General features: G+C 37.3%; 1 protein-coding gene across 3 annotated transcripts in view; it reads right to left on the reverse strand.

Moving 5' to 3' along the window:
* Positions 1-5,184: 5,184 nt before the first annotated feature.
* Positions 5,185-22,339, reverse strand: part of MAEA (macrophage erythroblast attacher) — a 35,264-nt gene continuing 18,109 nt past the window's right edge. For 2 of the 3 annotated variants that reach the window (XM_009581007.1, XM_009581009.1), the window contains 6 exons: positions 20,466-20,588; positions 17,363-17,439; positions 11,647-11,755; positions 7,733-7,866; positions 6,803-6,998; positions 5,185-6,378 (listed from right to left, as the gene is read on the reverse strand). In XM_009581007.1, coding sequence (XP_009579302.1) covers positions 6,283-6,378; positions 6,803-6,998; positions 7,733-7,866; positions 11,647-11,755; positions 17,363-17,439; positions 20,466-20,588 — 735 coding nt within the window. In that variant the 3' untranslated portion in view covers positions 5,185-6,282. The remainder of the gene's footprint in view (positions 6,379-6,802; positions 6,999-7,732; positions 7,867-11,646; positions 11,756-17,362; positions 17,440-20,465; positions 20,589-22,339) is intronic. The other variant, XM_009581008.1, reaches the window with a different exon arrangement.

Genomic DNA, 22,339 nt, shown 5'->3' on the forward strand with positions numbered 1-22,339 from the left:
TTTGTCTTGCCGTGGTTTGCAAAGAGGGAAAAGGAAATTGTCTACTGATTTTATTATCTGTTTATTTCCTTTTGGGGAATTTGTCTATATGATCCTGCTTAATCTCCATGGGTGGGGAACAAAATATTTAAGTTAGTTAAAGATCTTTTAGTCCTGAAGTGAATAGACTTTATGATCTTTCTCTGCCTATTCTTCCTTCTGGCTCCGTCAGGAAGAAGTCCTGGCTGGGAACTCAGATGAGCTCCCTGGGAAAATCTGCTCCTCTGCTCTGTGGGGTAGATAAAACCATTTCCTTGAGAAATGCACAACATAAAAGTTAATCTTACGGGATAGGAAATAGGGTCAAAGGAGTAGGTACAGATGTAGGTTCCAGCCCTTGGGTGCTATCCCCCACTTACCCAGCTTTGGTTTTCCACGTTACTTTGGGAATGAAGGAAATGTCTTATCATGAGCCAGCTGGGCTGGGAAGGGGTTTCTGTCCACTCCACCGACCAGCTCAGTGCTCCCTCTGCTCCAGCTTCAGCGTAAGAGACACGGACACGAGCAAGCAGGACTGTGCTCCAGCTTCCAGCAAAGTGGCACCAGGTCCCTTTGCAGCCCCCGCTCCTTCATCCCGATGGTAGCACCACGGTAGGGTTGCATTTCTCTGTTTGAAAGCTGCAACACACTGGAGGCTCAAAGCCCTCCACGATCACGGTGTATAATGAGGACCCTTTCAGGTGAGGTCCTTACCAACAGCTGAATGAACTCTAGGGCTGAAACAATCTCTTTTATTTGTTAGTCCACTCCTCAAGGTTACCTGTTTTTCTTCCTGTGTAATATTCCAGCATCCTCTGGGCTGAGGCTATCTACTATTTTTGTCCTATCAGCACATTCAATAATGACAACTAGGATCAGCTCCACGATAGATCCCCGAGGAACCCCATCAGTTACCCTGCCCTTCACACCGCCTTTTATCCTAGCTCCCTTAGCTAGAGGATGCAATGTCTAATTCCCATCTCCTCCAGTTGTTAGCTAATGTCATCGCACCTGCAGTGTGCAATACTGCACTGCAGCTGGATTTTGTTTGAGAAGACTCATCTTAACAACAGTGGTCATCAGGGTTTATGGCATAATTATCCTCAGTAAACGTCTCCCCTTCACGCTCACTTACAGTTATCCTTCAGGTTGATTTTTTCCCCCTTTCCTTTAAAACCAGCGACTACAGTAGAGGCTCTCCATTCATGTGATACCATCCCCAGGCTGGATACCAGAATAGCTTCTTTCCATTAGATTTGACCAATTAACAATTCCAGGAGAGCGATCACTTGGTTTCTGTAACTTGTGCACTTCTTTTCACTTCCATGTTAAGTTGTTTCTGTTTTTCTTAGTATCTCTCCCTCTCCACCCTGCCCACCAACACTGAACATTGCCACCTTTATTAGGAGAAAGCAGCAAGGCGCTGGGTGTAGTTTTGCAATCACGTCTGGATCTCTACCACACGGAAGTTTCATATTAATTTTTTCCTCTTATTTGCACTTTTAAGAAGTTCTGCAGTTATTTTAATCTCTTGGAAAGATAGCTGGCTGATAGCATTTCTTAACTCTACCCTGACACTTGTTCTCACTTTTACTAAATCCAAACAAACAGCTTTTCTTGTTCAGCAGCCTTTTCTATTTCTTGTTGTTCCGCTATTTCTTCTTGGGGTGCTAATTATCCTACAGCTGATTTCCTCTGGCTTAGGATACAGATCTCCGATAATTTTAACCCGGTCAAATAGCAGGATTTTATGGTGGAGTCCAAAATATCTTATTAAAAACTGTGAGCTCCTCAGTGAAATTAACTTGTCGCTAGCTAGCAATGATAAGGACTCATTTCATCTTTGAAATGAAGAACTTCGTTTACACAGTCTTAGAAGTTCAGTTCGAACTGAAATCAGGACTAGATTTCTTAAGATGAGGTTTTTTCAATGACTAGCTCAGATATGCTGAGTTGAACTTCTCACAAAAGCCAACTATAACGTAGAACTACTTCGTGTTGGCTCTATAGCGCTTGTGCCAAACACCTCTTCGGCCCTTACAGCCAACAATAACTGGGCTATAGCTTCTTGCTCCCTCTTGCTGGCCAAGACTGCAAATTTTCTTCCCCTGACTGCGTGCCAGAGATACTTTATTCTAATTAGAGAACCTACCTGGCTATAAGAAGATGATATGTTAGTAAAGAGATAAAGAGATTCTGCTGTCCACCTCTGCCCATCCTAGATCTCTTCCTAAAACAAGGAGAAAGTTGAGCTGCTGAAAACTTCTCAAAGCTTAGCTAACAGGGCCAATTCCTTAAAATAAATGAATAAATTTAAAAAAATGCTGCCTTTCAGTGTGGCTGATGCACGTTGCAGAATCAACCAGACACTGAACCTTCGGAAAAGCATAATGGCAGGGAGATCCTGGTGAATATCTAACCCACAGATGCCCCTCATCATCAAATAGAAACAATTAATTACTATAGCATTCAATGACCAGAAGAAATGACTTGCAGTTTATCTGCTCAAAGATCAGATAAAGATCAGGCTTGATCAACTATCCTGTTGACCTGGACTGGCGTTTATTTGGTGCACTAATTCAGAAAGCCTGGAGCTAGGCAGCTGGGACAGCACGTCATCACTAAAGCCTGGGTTTGCCTTTAAAGATGCAGATTATTTGTACCGAATGCCAGAAAGTTACACCACAGAATAATCACTGCTCAGAGCCAGGTAAACCCAGAAAATAGCCCTCAGGGCAACCAAAAACCCTGGCCTAAGGAGTACAAGACTGAAACAGGGAAGCCAAAAAGGCCCATTAGCCTGCTGCTGGGACAGCGTTAATGGCGCTGCAGGCTTCAGGACATAGCAGGAAGAAACAACATGCTGAGCAGAATCTGATACCTCATTATAGAGCATGGAAAAATGGAATGGAAGAGATTTACATACTCATTTTGTTACACCAAGTGACCTCTGTATCGTGCTACAGGAGACACAAGTGCACAAGATCACAGTGTAGTCATGGTCTCAAAGCATGCCCTGATAAAGTGCTTGGTGCGTCTCCCACCACACTCTGCTCAGGTTACCCAGAGCAGAAAAAAAAAAAAGGCAAAGTATTACTTTTTTTCTGAACAGTGGTCTATTAAGAAAGTTCAAAGGCTTCCTTTTGGCAGATTACCAGCTGTACATCATTTTCTCATTCTTCCTCTCTCAAACAATCCTTTTTTCCAAGAAGTAATCTTATTAATGAGTAGGAAAGGACATGCTTATAATATTAAAAAACCCCAAACCATACCAGCCCATCAGTCTTTAAAGCTTCCTGCAAAATGTTTTGCCTGAACATGGTATCAGCTTCGCTACTTCCTACCTACAAAGTGTGCAATCCCAGCATCTTGAACCCTTCTCAGCCTGGCAGATAATGGAATACTTCAAGCTGAAACAGGTATCAAAGAAACCCATGACATTGTGAACAGTTACCAATACGAACAGTTAGTTACTGATACCTCTCTCTCCTTTCGCAATATGGGAGAATCTTCAGCATTTAAACTAGGGGTTTGGACCACAACAAAGAGAAGGAAAGGTTAAGGCAATTCTCAACCTCTGCGTAACTGTGGAAATCACAGAAACCTGTCCTGACCACAGCTGGGACAAACCGTTGCCTTCAAACAGGAACACCGTAACCAAAATCCAGAGCCTCAAGTCTCATTTTGTTAAATTGCTTGGCAAGACTGAAAAAACATCACAGTGAAGGATATTGTTCATTTACGGTTCAGCCAGATCTTGAGAGGAGATAGTCTTCACTTTACTAATCAACCTCTTCCATTTCAAAAAGATGTCCTTCATTGTACCGGCAGTAACTTGTACCCTTAAGGAAATAAATGGATCATCTTCTGTCTTCCGCCTCAGTATACCGCCAGGCATTTAGATGATCCATAAAAAAGACTGGGAATCTCATCTAAAGTAGCTGATGCCACTTTTTGATTGATATGAAACACAGGCATCGCTGGTAACACAAGATGTACACTTTGCAGAAAAGATTTGGTTTCTATATAGCAGGTTATAGCCATATTTGTTGAAGTTTCCACATCTAGTTACAGTCAGGTTGTACAAGTGATTCCCCATCCTATATTTTACAGTCTTACTGGTATGCAAGATATTGCTAGAATGAGACAGGTTTAACAAGATCTTTACCCAAACTTTCAACTGTTGAGGAAAGCCTTTACAACTCTGCCCCACCTCCACCGATGTTATACAAACCATACTTTCAAAGTCCTCTTCTCAGCATACCCACAGGCAGCAATCAATGCAATGAGAGAACAGTTATTAAAATAGCATTTACAAGCAATAAGTTTGTACTTACTCTGAGTCACATACTGCTCTTGGTTTGATGTCTGAAGCCACCTGTGACATGAGCCATGAACTGACACCTCTGTTGGATTTTGAGCTCAAAGCTGCAGAAAGCAGTCAGGGAACGCAAACCAGAACTCCAAGCTGCGCCAAAGCAATCCGTCCCTGCCACCATTTCTGACCCTCATAAACCTGGAAGGCTTCTAAAGCCATGCCAGAGCAAGCTTGAGAATGAAAGCCAGCCTATTGGTGCATGTATTGTACCCAGTCCACAGGGGTCAGCCAGGAGGCTACAGCTGCCTCTATCAAACAGGTCTTACTATAGACAAAACAGGTTGTTTGACTGCAGATTTCTAAAGTGAGCAATCACGGCTTACAAACAGCTGAAGCTCCCCTAGGCTCCTTCTGGAGCACCTTCTTTATGACACACCATCAGGGACTCAGAGCTCATGCTGGCACCTGGCCCTCTGAAATGACATAAACAGAGGCCCTCCTGTTGGAGGACAGCTGCTCTCCTCCCCTCCCTTCCCAAACTAGTTTTTTTGGGAGCGTGGATTTCTCCACCACTCTGCTTAGGCCACAGAAAGCAAGAAGGGCTGAAATCCCAGGAAACCACAGCTCTAACTAGTACTTTGAGAAGAAAGTGGTGTGGTGGTGGTTTTTTGGTTGGGGTTTTTTGGCTTTTTTTTTTTTTTTTTTTTTGATCTTGTAGAACACTAAAAACAAGGCTTGGAAGTTGCGCTCCTTTTAAGAGAGACCCTTATAAAAGAGTTAGTTTTTTACATTTAAATACAAAGCAGCTTTCTAATTTTATATAATCAAGAAATGGAAAACAATTTTTATTAACATGTTTTACATTTACAATCTTTTATTAGCTAATCAACATCAACATGCAAAAATAAGCGCTAAATACAAACCTCTACAATATGGTTTTGTTTAAACTACAATGGTTTAATTCTTTTGAAAAGTCATAAGGATGTGTTCTGTAGTTGTTAAAATTGAACTATTAGTTTCAGTAATGAATACTATTTAGACCCTAAAATTATGTAATCATCCTGCAAGGCATCTTCAGAAACTTCGCCCAACACTTAAGAATACCAGCTCATTTTCATGTAAGTACATTCTCAAAGCAAGAAATAAGGCAGTAGCACTAATGATTTCATATTGAACCCTATGCACATAACTAATAACTTTAGAAGGACTTTAACACTATGGTAGACTGGAAAAAGAACATTTAAACAAGCATTGGATTTTGCCTGAAATGTTCTCAGTTCCTCTTGATACTTATGCAACCTCCTTAAAATATTTGGGTTTGGAAAAAGACTTCATACTCCTTCAAACCAGTCCCTAGTTGATCCTCCAGAGAAGCCAGGCTTGTTTCAAAGACATCAGTATCTTCCCATGGAAATAAGTTACATAATTCATGTTCAGGATTACTTCACGAGAGGATCATAAAGAAGGCAAAGAGGAGCTTAAAGGAGAACATATTGGTAGTACTGAAATCTTTGATAACAAAAGGGTCTTGGACAATTGTGAAAAAGAGGGAAGAAAAATGGATTTAATTTCAAATCTGTTGTAAATTTTCCCCCAGTGCAAGTGTCCCATCTTTAAAGAATGTAATCCTTTAGAAGATGAAAGTACTTTTGAGAAGAGTCCAATTTTTGACCTTATGTTACAAAACCTTAACAATCAAAATTTGTTTTTGTTTTTATTCAAGTACAAACTTAAGTCATAATTCCTCTCTTTTTTTTTTTTAAACGAGTGTTTATTGTTGCTCATTGATCTTTGGTCGCAAGAAACAATAATGCCACCGACAGGTCTGATCCCCAAGGTGGCAGATTTTGCTTCTTTGCCACACATTAAGGCCCCCCCCTTTACAGGGTATGCCAATATACACTGTGTCAAAATTCCAGCGGCACTTCATCATGTGTTTTATGGACCTACATGATGTAGACTTTCTCAGCCTGTGAGAAGTTGAAGACTTCTTTGGTTCTTGGGCAAATTACTTTGTCATCTTGACGAATAGAAAGCAGAGACTGAAAAAGAGTGAAATCAAAAGATAATATTCACAATAGTCACTCAAAGCATTATTTAACTGGTTAGTAAATAAACTTTTTTTTTATTTTAAAAGAATGATGTTACAGTCTGAGGTCAAAATATCTCTGCCCACAAAAGTTACTTATTCTACAGGATCGGTCTCCAGAGGGAAAGACTTCCAATGCCAGTTGATTTCATGTTATAAACTCATATATTCAATCAGACACTAGCTTCTTTAAAGACCAATTTGATCACATAAATATACAGTCCTTTAAAAATTACTGCAAGAAGTTACTTTTCTTCTCTTAATATAGAAGATATTTCTAGCTTTCTGACTGAGTTCATAAGTTCTTATTTTGATAGAGAAAGTTATTACAACCACTGCTATTTTAGACTTCAGTAAATCTTGATTTCAACACTTACATTGTATCCATAGACATATCCATTTGGTAACATCATAGGAGGATTATTTTCGTTCATTACATCCCCCGAAATCTTGCAGACTAGTCGGGAGTTGGCACAATGTGCCATAGGCAGAGGCTGAGCCAGCTTGTTCAGGGATTTGCTACACACAGGGCAGTCTGGGTTTTTTGAGCTCCCATCCTCTTTATAACACTGTCTGTTTAACAGGAAGTTAAGGAACAACCACCACAGAATGCAACAACAGTTAATGACATACATTTGAAAAAAGATAGTAAACTGCAAATAGAGCCTAGGTTATAGAATGTACAGGACCATTTAATTAAAGTTTAATGTGTACGTATAAGAATTAAGTGCTTGCTTTGTTTCAAGGAACAAGAGCGAGCAATAAGTGTCTGGCACCCTCTACAGGTAAAGCTTCTGATGTAGAACACTTCAGTAGCACCAGTCCTTCTCTAATACACTATAGCATGTAGCAAATCCAACTAAGTTTCAAAAGATGCAGGATATATTTGAATATTCACATAAAAACAGACATGGTAAATTTGTGTGTAAGTGCTTAAAAAAAAAATTCTGACCCAGCTCACTAACTTTTGCAGATACATTCACTAACTTAAGACACATGGAAAGATAGCCTAGTATGCAAACACAATGTAGATTTCACCTTAAAATTTTGGTTTGGGTTTCTTTGTTGTTTGGTGTTGGTTTTTTTGTTGTTGTGGTTTTTTTTTTTTTTTAAAAAACCATAATGCCATTTATTATAATCTCCTCTTAATTTAATAGAGAGACCAATTCATACTACATTTAAACAACTAATGAGCAAAAATATTCGAGTGTCACATTTCCTCTTTGAGCTCTCTGAAAAGCATCCATGAACAAAAAAACCCACAATGCTTTTTTGCACTCGACAGTAGTATCTGCATTAAAGGATACGGTGTTTTTATAGCTGAAAGGCCTGCCTGGAGTGTTATAGTAAAAACAGAATTGTTTCCCAGCTGATGTAGTCTGTAGTTATCATATCTAAACTGTTGGATCAGCATTCTCCATCGAGCAGGGTCCAAGAGATCCTGTTAAAAAACAACACAACTATAAGTTGTTTTCAATCTAATTGTCCCAAAAGCCTGGGGGTGGTAAATTGTGCAAAATTCACTAGACTGAATCCATCACAAAATAAAATTATACATGGTAATGCACAGTATGAATGTACTGGTTTATAAAGTACCTTTTAACACTGCTTTACTAAAAATATGATTTAAATCAAGTATTACTTAAAATAGCTGACTTAACAATATTCAATCTCCCTCCATCATCTACCAAATGTTCTAATTAAGGTATGTAAATCCTGGTAAAGCTATTTCTTGCATTTAGTTTTCTAGAATGCTGGCCTACTTATGAAGCAATGTTAGTATTGTGGAATGTTTGCTCTATAGCCTCTGAACCATTAACATCAAAAAGTCAGAAGCGTTTTTTACCTCAAGTCAGGCTAATTCTGCTGATACCTCTTTGTAATATATAATGTTTACACAATTTTGTAAAAAGGTTTTAATTTGAAGAGCTGGCACAACCCCAGGTTAGAGAAAGCTTAGGTAAGCTATGCATTTAAGGACAAAATTCTTTAATATATATTGCAATGCTGTGTGTTACCTAAAAACCAGGGAACAGTAGTTAAAGTAGGGATGGTTTTTTCATGGAAGCAAGAACTAAACCCACATGTCAAGGATATATTGAACCCTAAAAGTAATGCTGTGAAAGAGTCATGTAAGAAGTGAAGACCCTTTGAAAATATACTTCTTGTGTTATATATACAGGCAAAGACCTAATCCTTTCTTCTGTTAGCACCCCTTCTCCTTTGTATCCATAACCTGCATTTTGGTCATGAGAAGTGACAATGTTTATTTATCTTAGAAATAAGTTCATATTATCAACTGTGCATGCTACACTTCGAGGCAACTAGGAGAAGCAGTAATATATTTTCGTATATTGTTTAGTTTTTAAAACAGGCTTTTAAAGAACATCAAAGACTTAGTGACAGACAATACACTGAGTAGCAGCATCAAATTCAAAATATGTTATACCAAAATTACTAGGCAGTGATTTTACCATGATGTAGGCACTAGTCTTTATGCTTTGCTCTGTACCACCTTGGCCCATTCTGCCTCTCCTCAGTTCCCTGTTCATTCAAGTCAAGACACTGGAGAAGGAGGGACTCCAGCATTACCTTTTGTTGTAGCCTGTATCCTGGAATTCCCCCACCCCAAGATGATCAGACTGGCCTGAGAACTTTTATCCAAATGATTTAATGGTACCATTATTTTTTTTTTTTTTAGTTTTTTTATGAATAAATTTTTCATCATTGTCCTAAAATTACATGTTAACAGAACTATATTTCAGATAAACTTGGAAAATACTTTGTAGAGCTATAAGAGGCCAACATTTAAAGCAGTGCTAAACTGGATTTTGACAGCAGTTGTCTGAGTAAGTGCGGAATTATTTCTCCATCCCTTCTCTCTAACTAAAAACTGACTACTTGAACAGTGGGGAGAAGCGGTTTACATACAACTAGTAAATCTTAGCTGAGATTATGAAGTTGCATGTCTCCATGAACACAGACAAAATGGATGTTGAATTGGAGACAGGATCAACGGAGTTTTAATAGCTCCTATTAGACTGGGAACATCTTTGGATGAGGAAGGGAAGAGATGCAGCTCACAAACCAGTTCTGGTGTGTTTTTCTGACAAGTGTTTAGAAAGTGAAATTACACAGAAGCTGAAAAAGGGCACAAGCGTAAGTGATGGATTTCAAGAGATTCAAAAAAGCCGCCAAGAATACTAAGACGAGAGAGAAAAGGAAAAAGTCTTGCAGCAGAAACAGTTGGATCAACTGCGGGCCTACGGTTGAAGAAAAACAGCACAAAAGAAAGAAGAATTCACATGAGGAAGAGGCAGAAAGATTCAGAGGCAAGTCTTTCCTTTCCAGGAAAGGAAAGAATCCTGGACATAAGTAAATACATACATGTATCTTGCCTTAACTAAAACAAAAAGCACCGTTTCTGCCACCAGACCGCATGTCTGTTTGCTCTATCACCTGCCCCATCTAAGGCCATAATGTTCCCGGAGTTCCAGGGTGAAGCTTTTGTTCTGACCTTAAGGCAATTCTTGAAAAAATGTAACAGACAGAGCCGACAACAGATCCATAACAAAGAGATAAAGGTTAAGAATGGTTACTAATGGTTAAGAAAAGCCTATGATTAAGGGCCTGGGTGATGGGACACAAAAGTAACAGCTTACTAAATGTCCAGTTGGAATAATTCCAGCCACAGCTACACAAGCTTGTTCAAAGGATATCAAAAGAAAATAGCTTGTTTTGCCACAACATTAAATATGTTTTCCTTAAAGTCCTAAAAGGCAGGACAACAAGCTGGAGAAAGTTCTATTCATTGGTTATAGAAGATGCTTATTCCCTTGGATTAATAAAAATCAACTGATTAGAGATATTGTGATCTGACAAACTTTCTCACAGATTTAAAAGTAATTTTACTCAAAGCCATTTTAGGAAGCCATTTATGCACAGAACTCCTAGTCAACATATTAAAGGTACCTCCAAACAAGCGCACACTCTATGATTCTGTTTATCTAATCTAGGTAATTATTAGAGGACCCAAAACATAACTTCCATAAACTAGAATGTTTTAAGTCAGATCCATAAAAAGCAGTAGGGAATTTGTTCCAATTGTATGGTTGTACGTGAAACAATACTAGCTTTTCTCCTTGCTCTCCCTCTTTGAAACATTCTGTCCAAACTAGCCCTTAGAACAAAATACACGGTTTTTATTTCCTGCCTATTTCTTTCTAACTACTAAAACAATGATAAGCTCTGTCTTACACCCAGTCTTCTAACACATCTATCATTTATGCTTGTAACTCACATCAAATGTAGAATCCAAAATACCAGGATCCTTCTAGGACTCCAGGATCAGCAAAGAAATTCACATTAATTCTGTGGGTTGTTGGTTTGGGTTTTTTTTGTGTTTGTTTTGTTAAACCGTTGATTTAATCATCAGTTGTTTAAAAAACATGTTTATACTGGCATTGCCACATATTGGCTTGGCATTTCACAGGGTTCTTGTCTTGCTTTGCCAGCTCAACCCTTGCCTACCTTCCGCCTCCAACACCAAGTTAAAAAAAACCAAAAAACCAAAAAAACGTGAATTAGTACATGACCACAGAACAAACTCAAAATCTGTAGAAACAGTAACTACCTATGAATTTTGCTTGATTCAAATTTAGATGTAGATATTACCACTAATATCTACATTAATTTGTATAATCCAAATAAATGCTTACTTTTAAGCAACAAAAATACTGCTTTCAGATAATTCAAATCATCTTTCCTTTCTTCATCCCAACCACCACAAGAACAGAAATTTGAGAAGTAGAATTAACAGCTGCTGCTAGCGTATTAAAGGCCACAGCCTAGTGTGTTGAACAAAACTCTCTCATTTTTTTCTTTGTACTTCCCCATCATCTTCTGTCTCTTACTGTGTATTTGCCTATCATGGTTCCAGTCCCACAGATCTTTAGTGCTGGGTTTGTGGTAAGCCTAGCTCAGTGGGAATCCGTCCGTTACTATTAAGATCCAACTGCAACAATACAAATACTACCTGGATTTATCTACAGGCAAGCACTGGTTATTAAAATGAAGAACTATTATAAAGGTGGATTTTAGAAAGTAAAATTAGAACAACATTTTATCTTCAGATTATCAATGCATTTTCCTGTAAGGAAAAAGAGCTGCAACATGTATTTTATTATTCTGCTGTACCACTGAATTTCAAACATAACGTTACCTTATAGGGGGAGATATGAGTGTCTGAAGGAAAGGCCAACATTCCCATCACTTGTCGAACCTCATCCAGCTGGCTTCCCTCAGCCTGACTGAAATGCTTTCTTGCATGTCTGAAACACAGAATTTATACCTTTATTAGGTAGCCTTGTTTCTAAATCAAGTAAATTTACATAATTATGTAAGATTTCAGAGAAAAACTCTGGATTCTGCTCTCAATACATGAACTCCAAAAGGTGATGCATTTAAAGGGCTTGAAAAAGTACATCCTGCAAATGCGAACGCAAGAATGACTTTAAGAATTAGCAATTTTATACTGTAATTTCTTAGAAACCAGAACTTCTTACCATAGCATAGAGTCTTACCTCACCTACATCTAGAATGATAGATCCATGATTATTAGAAGAAATGTCTCTGCTTATGCAAGCTCAACATATCACACTTACTCCTTTGGCATACACGCGCAAGTGAGATAAATGCAGTCTGATAATCAGCTATTCCAAACCATTAAACATCAAGAGTGTTCAAATATCTACCTTGCTTATGCTGACATTTGAGAGAATGTTTGCTTTTGAATGAATGATTTTTTTTTTTGGTATAGGCTAGAAGGCAATATCACGTTCTGTGCAGACTACAAGAAATTGCAGGGTAATGTAGTAGAAAACACCTTGTTAAGAGCAAATTTTTTTTTGCCAGGGAAATAAAAATATTAAGCAGAACTTCAGTACAAGTTTTTTGTACTTTAACGCATACTGATTATAAGAGATACACACAAGGCTGAAAACTTGGATATTTGAAAGAAGTGACAGAATTACCAGAAACATATTTAAAGCAAAAATACAAACTTTAATGTTTTTCAGGAAATTAATACTAAGAAAGCAGAGAATTATTATCAGATTATAAGGATATTCAACTACTTTAAAACCCTGTATGAAAGCCTCCTCTATCTAGTCTTCCCAAGATCATCAATTCTCAAGTTGGAGTTTAAGAGTGCAGGAGAACCCTCCAGCCTTTAAACTGGATGATTAGTCCACCACTTCCACTAAAAGCTCCTGTTTTCAGTGGTGCACAGATGTTGCATAGTAGACTGAGTAGGGAATCAGCACTATATTGAATTTCTGGCACTGCATAAATGTAGAAAAGTCTTCCCTATGCCATATTTTCTCCACAGTTTGTATTATGGGGAAGATACCAAGTCACCTCTGAGGTGCTCTAAAAGTTAAAAAGAGCAAACACTTACTAAGGAGTCTTATTAAAATCTATTTAAAGTTACAAATTACTTTGAGGAATATACAGCATTTTCCAATTGCCCATTTCATGGGTTGAATTAAAAAAAAAAAAAAATCTAGATAAGTATTTCCTCTCCGCCCCCCCCACCCCCCCAAATTATGTGTTCCTAACTACACTTAGGTACTCAGTACCATGAGAACAGTCTCTTCAGCAGCATTTCAGTACTCCTACACTCCTACTTCCTCTCCCACCCAAACCAGGAAGCAATGGAAGTTATGTAGGACAGACTGTTTCCACCCAGCTTCCTATTTTGGGTGAGCAGTTCAGGAATGTAAATATTGTTCCCCAGGTGATTACTGTTATGAAAGCAGAAGTACAAAACCCATGGCCTCAGAGAAGAGACTAGGCAGCCTGGACATACTGGAAGAAAGCTAAAATAAGTACTAGTGCAGAGCTGCAGATAAAAGCGATAGCTATTTAAAAGAAAGCTTAGTCACACCTACCAGTTAAGCTAAATTACTATGTGTGCATGCATGAGGGAGAAGAGGAAAAAAAATCCTCTTAAAAGAACTGATCACTGTGCACTTGTGTTCTGTGATGTTAAAACAGAAGTGGTACTTCAGTTTTGCACCAGCCTTGGTCCTACTCCCCGTCAGGCCTTGACAATTTGCTCTTACAGACAGCTTTTCAACAATACATCCCCCTTGCTTATAGGAAGACTCTCAGCTGCAACAGGCAAATAATGGCCACGCTTACTTTATGTGTTCAAGAAGAGCTAGAATTAACACTTTGTTTTGTGTATGTACAATATACAATCACTGTGTGTGCTAGCCATTCAAAGGAGAAGTGCTCAGCAATCCAACACTTCCATCCCATGCAAAGTACTGAACATGCTGGGAGGTGGTGGCCATTTTGGGTTCAGCCAGAAGGAATTAGGTTTTCTGAAGTTCTGTTAGTCTTTATCTCCTGACTTTCCCTTCTGCCTGTGCCCCTTAAGAAAACAAGGAAGTTTTCCCACAGAGCCTGCCATGCAGATGTCTGAACTTCATCCTCTGAGTGCTAACACAGAGAAATTAAAATGAAGCAAGTTATCCTTTAAAAGAGAAGCAAGTTTGTTAATTCATAGCACTCTAAAAGTCTTTTTTAGATTGGAAGCAAGAAACAGTACTATGTGAGTCCTCGTGAATGCACAACATTTAAATAACATCTTACTTGCCCTCATGCCATTATTCACCCCTTCCCTTTTCATCCAGCTATTTCCATCTCTTTGTGCAAACGTTATGCTCTTGGAGGTATATATGAACCTTACAATGCTTATTTACAATGTTTTTACTACCATTAGCACACACTAGTCAGTATAGCTAGAGCAGGGGGCTAAATTTTTTTTAAAATTATTTTTTTAAATCATGACCAGTGGACCGTCACTGAAACCACTAAATTCTTGTGACAGATCAAAGTAATAGGTAGAAAATTTTGTTTTTCAAATCCCAGAATGATTCTGTAAACTCTGTGGGGACAAAGTCCATCACCTTTTGTTTGAAATAGCTGTTCCTCTAGTCCACGCATGTACAGCAGACATATTGTACTTGACAAATGCAAGAATGAAAGGATACTTATGAAGACCTGAAGATTTACAGTTTACTGTCTACTAAGGGTACATTAAGTTGTTAAAAAAGTATTTAAGCTATACAGTGTGTATGTGTATAGCTAGGTATGCCTGAATATAAGAATGAACATATTTATCAGGAAGTAGTAATAACTGAACACAAACATAAGGTGTTATCAAGAAAGGACTTGTTCTTTCTGCTCAGTCTTTCTGACCGATGCCTGAATGCCTTTATCTCAGAGACCATTATGACTACTAGCAAAATTTATACTCAAAGTGCTCAAAAGTTTTATTATTTTTATATGCGTGTTCAACCCCACCCCCCACCTCACCCCATAATAAAAATAAAGGAACAAACTGTTTATTCACCCTTGTAGGAGAGAAGTTTACTAAAATGAATAGACTGTGGCCACTTTCTCCTGACTGTGCATCATCAGCTATTTTTATTTACTCCTTTTGTCCTTTATATCCCAAGAACAAGAAGTGCACAGGGTGTTTTGTTAAGCTTTTAGCTAAGAACTCTGTGTATCTCTAGCACCCCATAAGAGCAAAGCAGCAGAATGCTGTCAGATTTCCTAGAATGAAATTAGTGAGAGCCCCAAAAGTGTGAAATTAGTGTCATCAGTCATTCATTGTTACTGTAATAGGTACGAGCTTTACAAAAAAACCTAAATGGGACTGTGGGAGTTAAAGGCTAATGATACTAGGCAAAAAACTTTGCGATGTACTCAAGCTTAAGTTACTCTTCGTATTCAAGAAATAGGTTTTGTACATTCTTGAAACTTGCACTTTCAAGACTACTCTGATAAGCTACCTTAGAGGAAGGTCCGTTTGTACTCATATTCTAAAAAGCTACAGAAATTCAAACACTTACTAAATAAGATGTATAAATAAGATGTATAATTAAAGCTCACTCAATTTTAACCTAAAAGCAATATGTCACTTTAGAGGTTCTCAGCAGGCAGTAAGCAAAGCTTTCAAACTTATTTAAACACCAGCTGCGTTTCAACAAAATGTCAGTTCTCCGAGTTCCACTCATACAGGAAACTACTTGGTAAACAGCCTCTTTCTCTGCTTTCTAATGGATGCCTGACCTATTTATTGCACCACGGACACAATACTGAAAGAATCCTGCTGCAGGCACTTAACAGAAGCAAGCTAATAAAAACACAAGTTCCAACGGTTTGCTAGAAGCGATGAGATTTATGCTACACCTTCCCAAAATGTATTTCCTTATTCATTACATATTTATTTTGAAGCAAAGAGGAACGAAATGGTGAAAACTAACATTTTAAAGCCACATTATTTAAGGAAAATATTGAGATGTTGAACTCAATGTACAAAATTATTGAAACTTACACTGTTAAAAAGGACTGAATTAAGATACAGAAGGACTTCTGTAGCTCTTTTTCATTTCACAAGAAGTTATGAAGTTAAAGCAGCATTGTTATGACTGGCAAGTTATAATTGCTGAGTACAAAATATGTCAACCCTGAATTTCAATAGGTATATGGAATATACACGCTTCACCCCTAACAACATTCAATATGGATGCCTATTTGCAATGTAGATAGGAGCTGTAAGTCTTAAACCTCAGAGGCTATGATAGTACGAGTTATTCCACGCCAAGAGTGCTGGGTCCTCCTGAGGGTTGACAACTCGCAAATTTTACCAGTTCTGATGTGGAAAACAGATCAGAATGAAACAAATATCCAGTAACAACAATAAAATGCAGATTGACCTTATCTACTTTGTCCCAGTTCTCAGCTTATCTCCTTATTTCAGGTCTATGCCTGCCCTTTGGTTTCCAAGCTACATAAGGAAGCTGGAGCTCAAAGAAAATAGTTTTTAGAGCATGGACTACTCACTGTTAAGATGCATGACTGCACATTTGGCAAAGAAGCAAACTTAGCAGAGAATAAAGCTAAAGGCACAAAGGCACAGTATTCGTTGGATATAAAGAGCACCATGGGCTTCAGAAGACAGATAATGTAGTTGAGTGTCTTTCATCCTTTTCATGAGTACCTGACAATTCCTTAGGATTTGAGAACTCTATCGAAGGGTAAGTGCACATATCTAAATGCTCGCATGTAGGGTTTTTTTTTTTTTCATAAATTATTAACACTAAAATTAGCTGGAGTTTATCAGATTGCACATTTGCATTGGCTGGGGCCAAAACGACAACGATTTAGGTGCAAATAGGGTTCAGTAGTCCCCACTGAACTAGTTCAAGAGATGAAAATGGATATTGAGTTGGTTTCTTCATTTGGGGCCAGTGAAAGGGAGTGGGGGTAACATAACATAGCTCATTATTCTCACATTCGTGACGTTACAGAACTCCAAATTATCCGTTCAATACAAAAGTGAACCTGGCCTAAAGCATAACTTGTAGAACAAAAAGTTTAATGAAGATAGTAAAACAGAAGAGCATTCAGTCAAAATAGAAATGTTAATGAAACACCCATTTAAAGCTTAACCTTTTAGTATTTTTAGTGATTGAAACTGCAGTGAGTTGCTATGAGAAGGTAACTGTACCTCTTGAAAATTAGTTAAGGGTAAATATGTTCATTGTATCGTATGCCACCAGAAAAATACAACTGTTTTATAAAACAGATTAATTTTCTAAACTTTGATTTTGAAGAGTAATAAGACGCAGAGTTTCAGCGATAACATTAAGTTTTTAAAAAGGTGCATCTGTGGAATGACACCTTGCCTTTAAAAAAAAATTCAACTCCAGCTTAAATCCAAAGACTGATCAGAACACTAGCAAGAATCCTTTACAGCAGCGGGGCTTCTGGGTGTTGCAATAATAGTCACATGTTTCTAATGAAGCATACCACCATCTTGTTAAGAAAATTGTTTGGTAAGCATCCTAATTTCATACCTCACAGCATCCAGTCTCTTGTTCTGTCGAATGAGTTCAATGAACTCCTGAATCCTTAGGCTGAACTCCAGACAGCTCTGAGATTAAAGACAAGACAGGGTCTTAGATGGTGCCAAAACTGCACTGCACAGTATGTTATGTACTATGTGTGCACAACAAAAAAGAAAGTGTTAATAACATGCAACCTTCTTTGCTTGCTTTTAGGCATTCATGCAAAAAAAACAGTTGAATTGCTGACTTTATGGACAAGACATCAGCACAGAATTCCCTAAAAGCAAACAAAAACCTCCTCGTCTTGCCTCCTTCAAAACTCCAGTATTTTAGCAGGGATGAACTTTCTCCTAGTGACTGAAAGCATCGTTACCTGAGATGCAAGTGAGAGTTACAGGTGGTTTCTTTGTACTGTCTTAGAATTTATAGTAGATTCAACAGAAGTTTGGGACTATGGGATAATTTAGACAAGAGAGGTCTACCCAGAAGACTGCAAGGAAGAAACAAGTCTTTGAACACTATTTTGAAAGCCCCCAATATTAACAAAAAACAGCACTGAGTTTAAGTTGCTGCAATCCCCTCCCTCCCTCCTTTTCTTCAAACTTCTATCCCGCTCTTCTTGTCAAACATCTAAAAGCCATGCTGGAAACAAGTCTCAAACAAGAAAACCAAGTGACATTTACCTGTTTTTGGAAAAAGGTAAAATTTGAAGCCTAATGAAGTTGACAGTGTCCCTTTAAATCAAATTCCATCACCAGTTCACAAAATCTATAAAAAAACTTTGAATATGTGGAATTAAAAAGAAAAAGATTCTCCCCCCATGAAAGAACAAGTCACTATGCTTCTTTATAGGGACACAGTCAACTGTTTTATTACCTTCAGAAAACAACGAAAACCCAAAGTCCTTTGAATCTTGAAAAGAATTGTGTTCCTTGAGTTACCCTGCTCCATTTGGCAAACCGTTTTTTACTTCCCCCATGCTTCTAATGAATAGTTGCCTTTTGTTTATTGTCCATCAGCACAGTAATATGAAAATTCCTCAGTGACTTCAGTAGGAATTTGAGCAACTCCAAATTTGTATCAGTTAACTGCCTGTGGTGACTAATACACACATTGCAATAATTGCTCATTTTAAGATTTGAAATGGAAGCCATTTGAACATAAAAATTATGCATTCTGTCATATGTTAAAATATACTTGTTTAAGGAATAGAAAATTACTTATTTTTCAACTGCATTTTTCTGTACTCAAGCCCATGTTTAGCAGAGAATAAAAATTTCTTCTCTACTTTATTTGAAATTTTCAAATAGGACTATTTTAAAATACCCTGTTACTCAAATCTACACAAAACCCTTATTTAGAATTTTAGCTAAGTTCGTTTCTACTAAAAAAAATCAAGCTTTTTAATTGTTAATGATACTAAATCCTAGGGCTTAGTACTTCATTAAAATGTTTCAACAGCAGAAAACCCACATCCCAAAACAATCTTCAGAGTTTGTGTTTTGTTTTTATTTATGAATCTTCAAGTAAGCTGCAAGCCAAGAGCTGTATGGGTTCTGCAGACAAGTGTAACTAGAAGAAAAGAGTCCTAGACAATCAGACAATGCATACATTCCAACTTTCTATACCTCCAAACAATTCCACAGCAGATATTCACAGGAGTTTGGATAGCTCATGTCTGTAAAGACTATAGGACTGCATGGTTTCCCAGGCCAACATATACTTTAATTTTTAGATTAGGCTTGCATTAAGGTGGTGGCTAGGATTTTAGAACATTAACATTGATGAGTAGCTAAGCAACCAGAAACAGAAGAAACACTTATTTGTGTTTCAAAAAGAAGCATAGTGATTTCTCTTCTTCCAACGCTGATCTCTCACAGCCTTATCTTTGGGTGTTGGTTTTGTTTTGGTTTTTTTTTTTTTCTTTTTTTAAAAGGAGTAGGGCTTGCAGAAATAGATTTTTTTGTTGTTGTTTTCCAAAAAGAGGGATGGGGAAGATTTTTCCCTATTTACTGTTTGTTGAAGATTGGTGATGAAAAAGTAAGACATTCAGATTTTATTTCTTATATTACTTAGCATATTAAGATTACACAAGGGGGATTTTTAGCAGTATAATTATGCAATAGTGTTTACATACCAATTCTGGTTTTCCTTTAATGGTTTCCATAATAAGATCATCATTTTCTTTAGAGTAATCACTGGCCGATTTACTTTTGCGTCCCATCTTCGGTTCATTCTCATTTTGGCGCCCCTGAGTGACAGAGAACGTCACTCTTTGCTTATCATTAAGTGCACTCAAACATTTTTGGTTAAAGAAAGCGCTTAGTTTAAAAAATAAGACATAACATCTTTGAGGGAGGCAGGGATTTTGGTTAATATCAGTTAAAAACAGATTTCTGCAAGCCCTATAAAAGACTACAGCATGTTTTGAAATGCAGAATTTAAGAGACAAGGAAATTTAAACCAACTGCATAGGAACAAGTATACAGCATGTTCAGGTCATGGTATTCAATGGCTAGAAAAAGACTTACTGTGTTTGTTACTTCATTAGACTCTTATTTTTGAAAAAAACTCATTTCAACAGTTAGTTCTTTAGTCAAGTTTTATTTTCTTATATACAAGACTTAAAAAATACTAAGACAAAAATCTGTATGAAATTTCTCTCAGTGTTAAGCCTGAAGGCCTAGGTTTACCAATTAATCTCACTCTTAAGACACCTTCATATACAAACTGAGCAGGATGCAAAGAGTTATAAATGTAAGTTCACATGCATCAAGATACTACATACTTCTGCATTTAGACGTTTGTAAATCACACTAAAACCAACTGAATATTATTATTTCATTTGAGCATAATTTGTTGAGACAACACTTGCATCCATAAGAGGACCTACGTCTCAGTTTCAGGTTTGGCATTTGTGTGAGCTAGTTTAGCTCCAACTATCTACGCCTTCTTAAAAAAAAAAGTTTTGTACTTACTGTCCTTACTTTTATACAAGGCCTCATTCAAGACCTATAATTTAAACCAAATTGACCACATCAAATATCCAAGTAGTTTAGAAAACATTTAGAAAACAATTTAAGCAAAACATGAACACGTTACATTTTCATACCTTCATTTTTCTGAGCCTGGATTTGTTATCATGACACCAAGCCAAGCAAGTCATAGTCTCTTGTCTTTCCAATGACTCTTCCACTTCTTTAGCAGTCAAAAACATCTCAATATTTACCAAGTCCTTCAAAAACAAAAAGGAAAGCAGGTCTTGTTAAGTTGTGCTGATACTTTACACAGCAATTCACTCTTCAATAGAACTGGAATACAGAGATACAAGAGACTGTTGTAGAGACCTCTGGTTTTTAGGATAGTACTTTACAAAAAGACATTACAGTATATTTTAAAGACTGCATTTTGATGCACTGAGATATTCTGATAGTGAGATAGTGACAATATTTTTCTGAGCCTACTTATACAACAAAACCAGAAAAAAAAAAAAAAGAATAAAAGGTTAAACCAAGGAGCTTTGCATAGAAAGTGACCAGATCCCATGATCACTTCAGTGCAGTTCACACTTGCAGGAGTACTTGGTTTCCTCAAAGCTTGGCCTATGACTATGTCAATTGGACCATGACAATGTCATAAAATTTGCTAAAGTGAGCAAGAACTACATAAAAGAGGAGAATCTAAATCTACTTTACCTAGACATCTATAACTATTGAGTTTTAAGCAAAGTCCTACAATGGTCTGAGGTCTCCAATATATTTTCTCTCATTTGCTTAATGTTGTAAGCTCCAGACCTTCAATTCTTACAATAGTTCTGTCTACAACATCTGAAACTGAGGTGATAAAAACAAAGTTACTATATTAAAAAACAGTTAGGCAACGAGTGGGCCTAATTCCTCAAGTGCTTCCTCACAAGCAGATGTTTCTGAAGAAAAAGCAGCAATCTGTATCAAATTTGCCCAGAGCAAACCTATAATAGGCCTATGATGTTTTTTAATTACCAGGAGCTTTACACATTCATACCAATCAAAGCAAACACGACTGAATACAATTTAAGATCTAGTAGGGTATCAAAGAATTTTTTTTTCCCCTGTATATTTCTGCTGAAAAAAAGGCTTAGGTAGATGTTCCTAAACAACTGGATCCATTCTGAATTGGCACCGCCAAAAGTTATTTCGGAGCTGCATAAATATGTCATGCTGTGACAGTTCCTACTTTGCTGAAGAAAATACACTGTGGGAAACCATAATTCAATACACAAACAGAAATCCAGTACTAAAGTATTTGATTAATATGCACTCTAATTTTGAACAAGTTCATTTTTATGTAGATTTCACAGCAAAATGCTGAAAACGATAAAATGAAATGCTGAATATCACAAATATTACAATAGCTCTAGTGAACAAAACCACTCTGAGAAATAGATGGCATTTTCAGCTGTTAGAACAGCTGAATATACTTAGTCTTAGAATTTGTACTTCCTTGAGACAAAGATAAAAAAATAGAAGTAGCATCAGGCATATCACACTCACATCAACTGGCGCATTTCATTAGCCAATTTTTCCTTACAAATACAAGAAGTCTAATAGTATTGGAAAAATAGACCAGACCATGCTAGGTTTGTCAGAACGGTTATTTACAAAAATGTAAACAGGCCAAATGTATTTCTAAAGTGCAGCACAAGTTGCAGCTGTTACTAAAGCTTTCTCTCTTATGACTTGAATGTGAGTTTAAAAACAAAATATTAAGGATAGTTGACATGCAACTACATTTTATAGATTGTATGATCATAGCAGCAAAACCATTATACCATCAAAAGAATGAAGTGCCTCACGCAGCTCTAGTGGTATCAAAACCAGGTAAGTTACACTGAGGTCAGAGCTGAAGCAGTTACAAGTTTATAGAACAAAATTAAGACCAGACTTTCACTGACTCCTCTCACCCCCTTAAATTAAAAAAAAAAAAAAAAAAAAAAAAAAAAAATTT

The sequence above is a fragment of the Fulmarus glacialis genome, unplaced genomic scaffold (genome assembly GCF_000690835.1).
Source record: "Fulmarus glacialis isolate BGI_N327 unplaced genomic scaffold, ASM69083v1 scaffold7477, whole genome shotgun sequence".
Classification (NCBI taxonomy): domain Eukaryota; kingdom Metazoa; phylum Chordata; class Aves; order Procellariiformes; family Procellariidae; genus Fulmarus; species Fulmarus glacialis.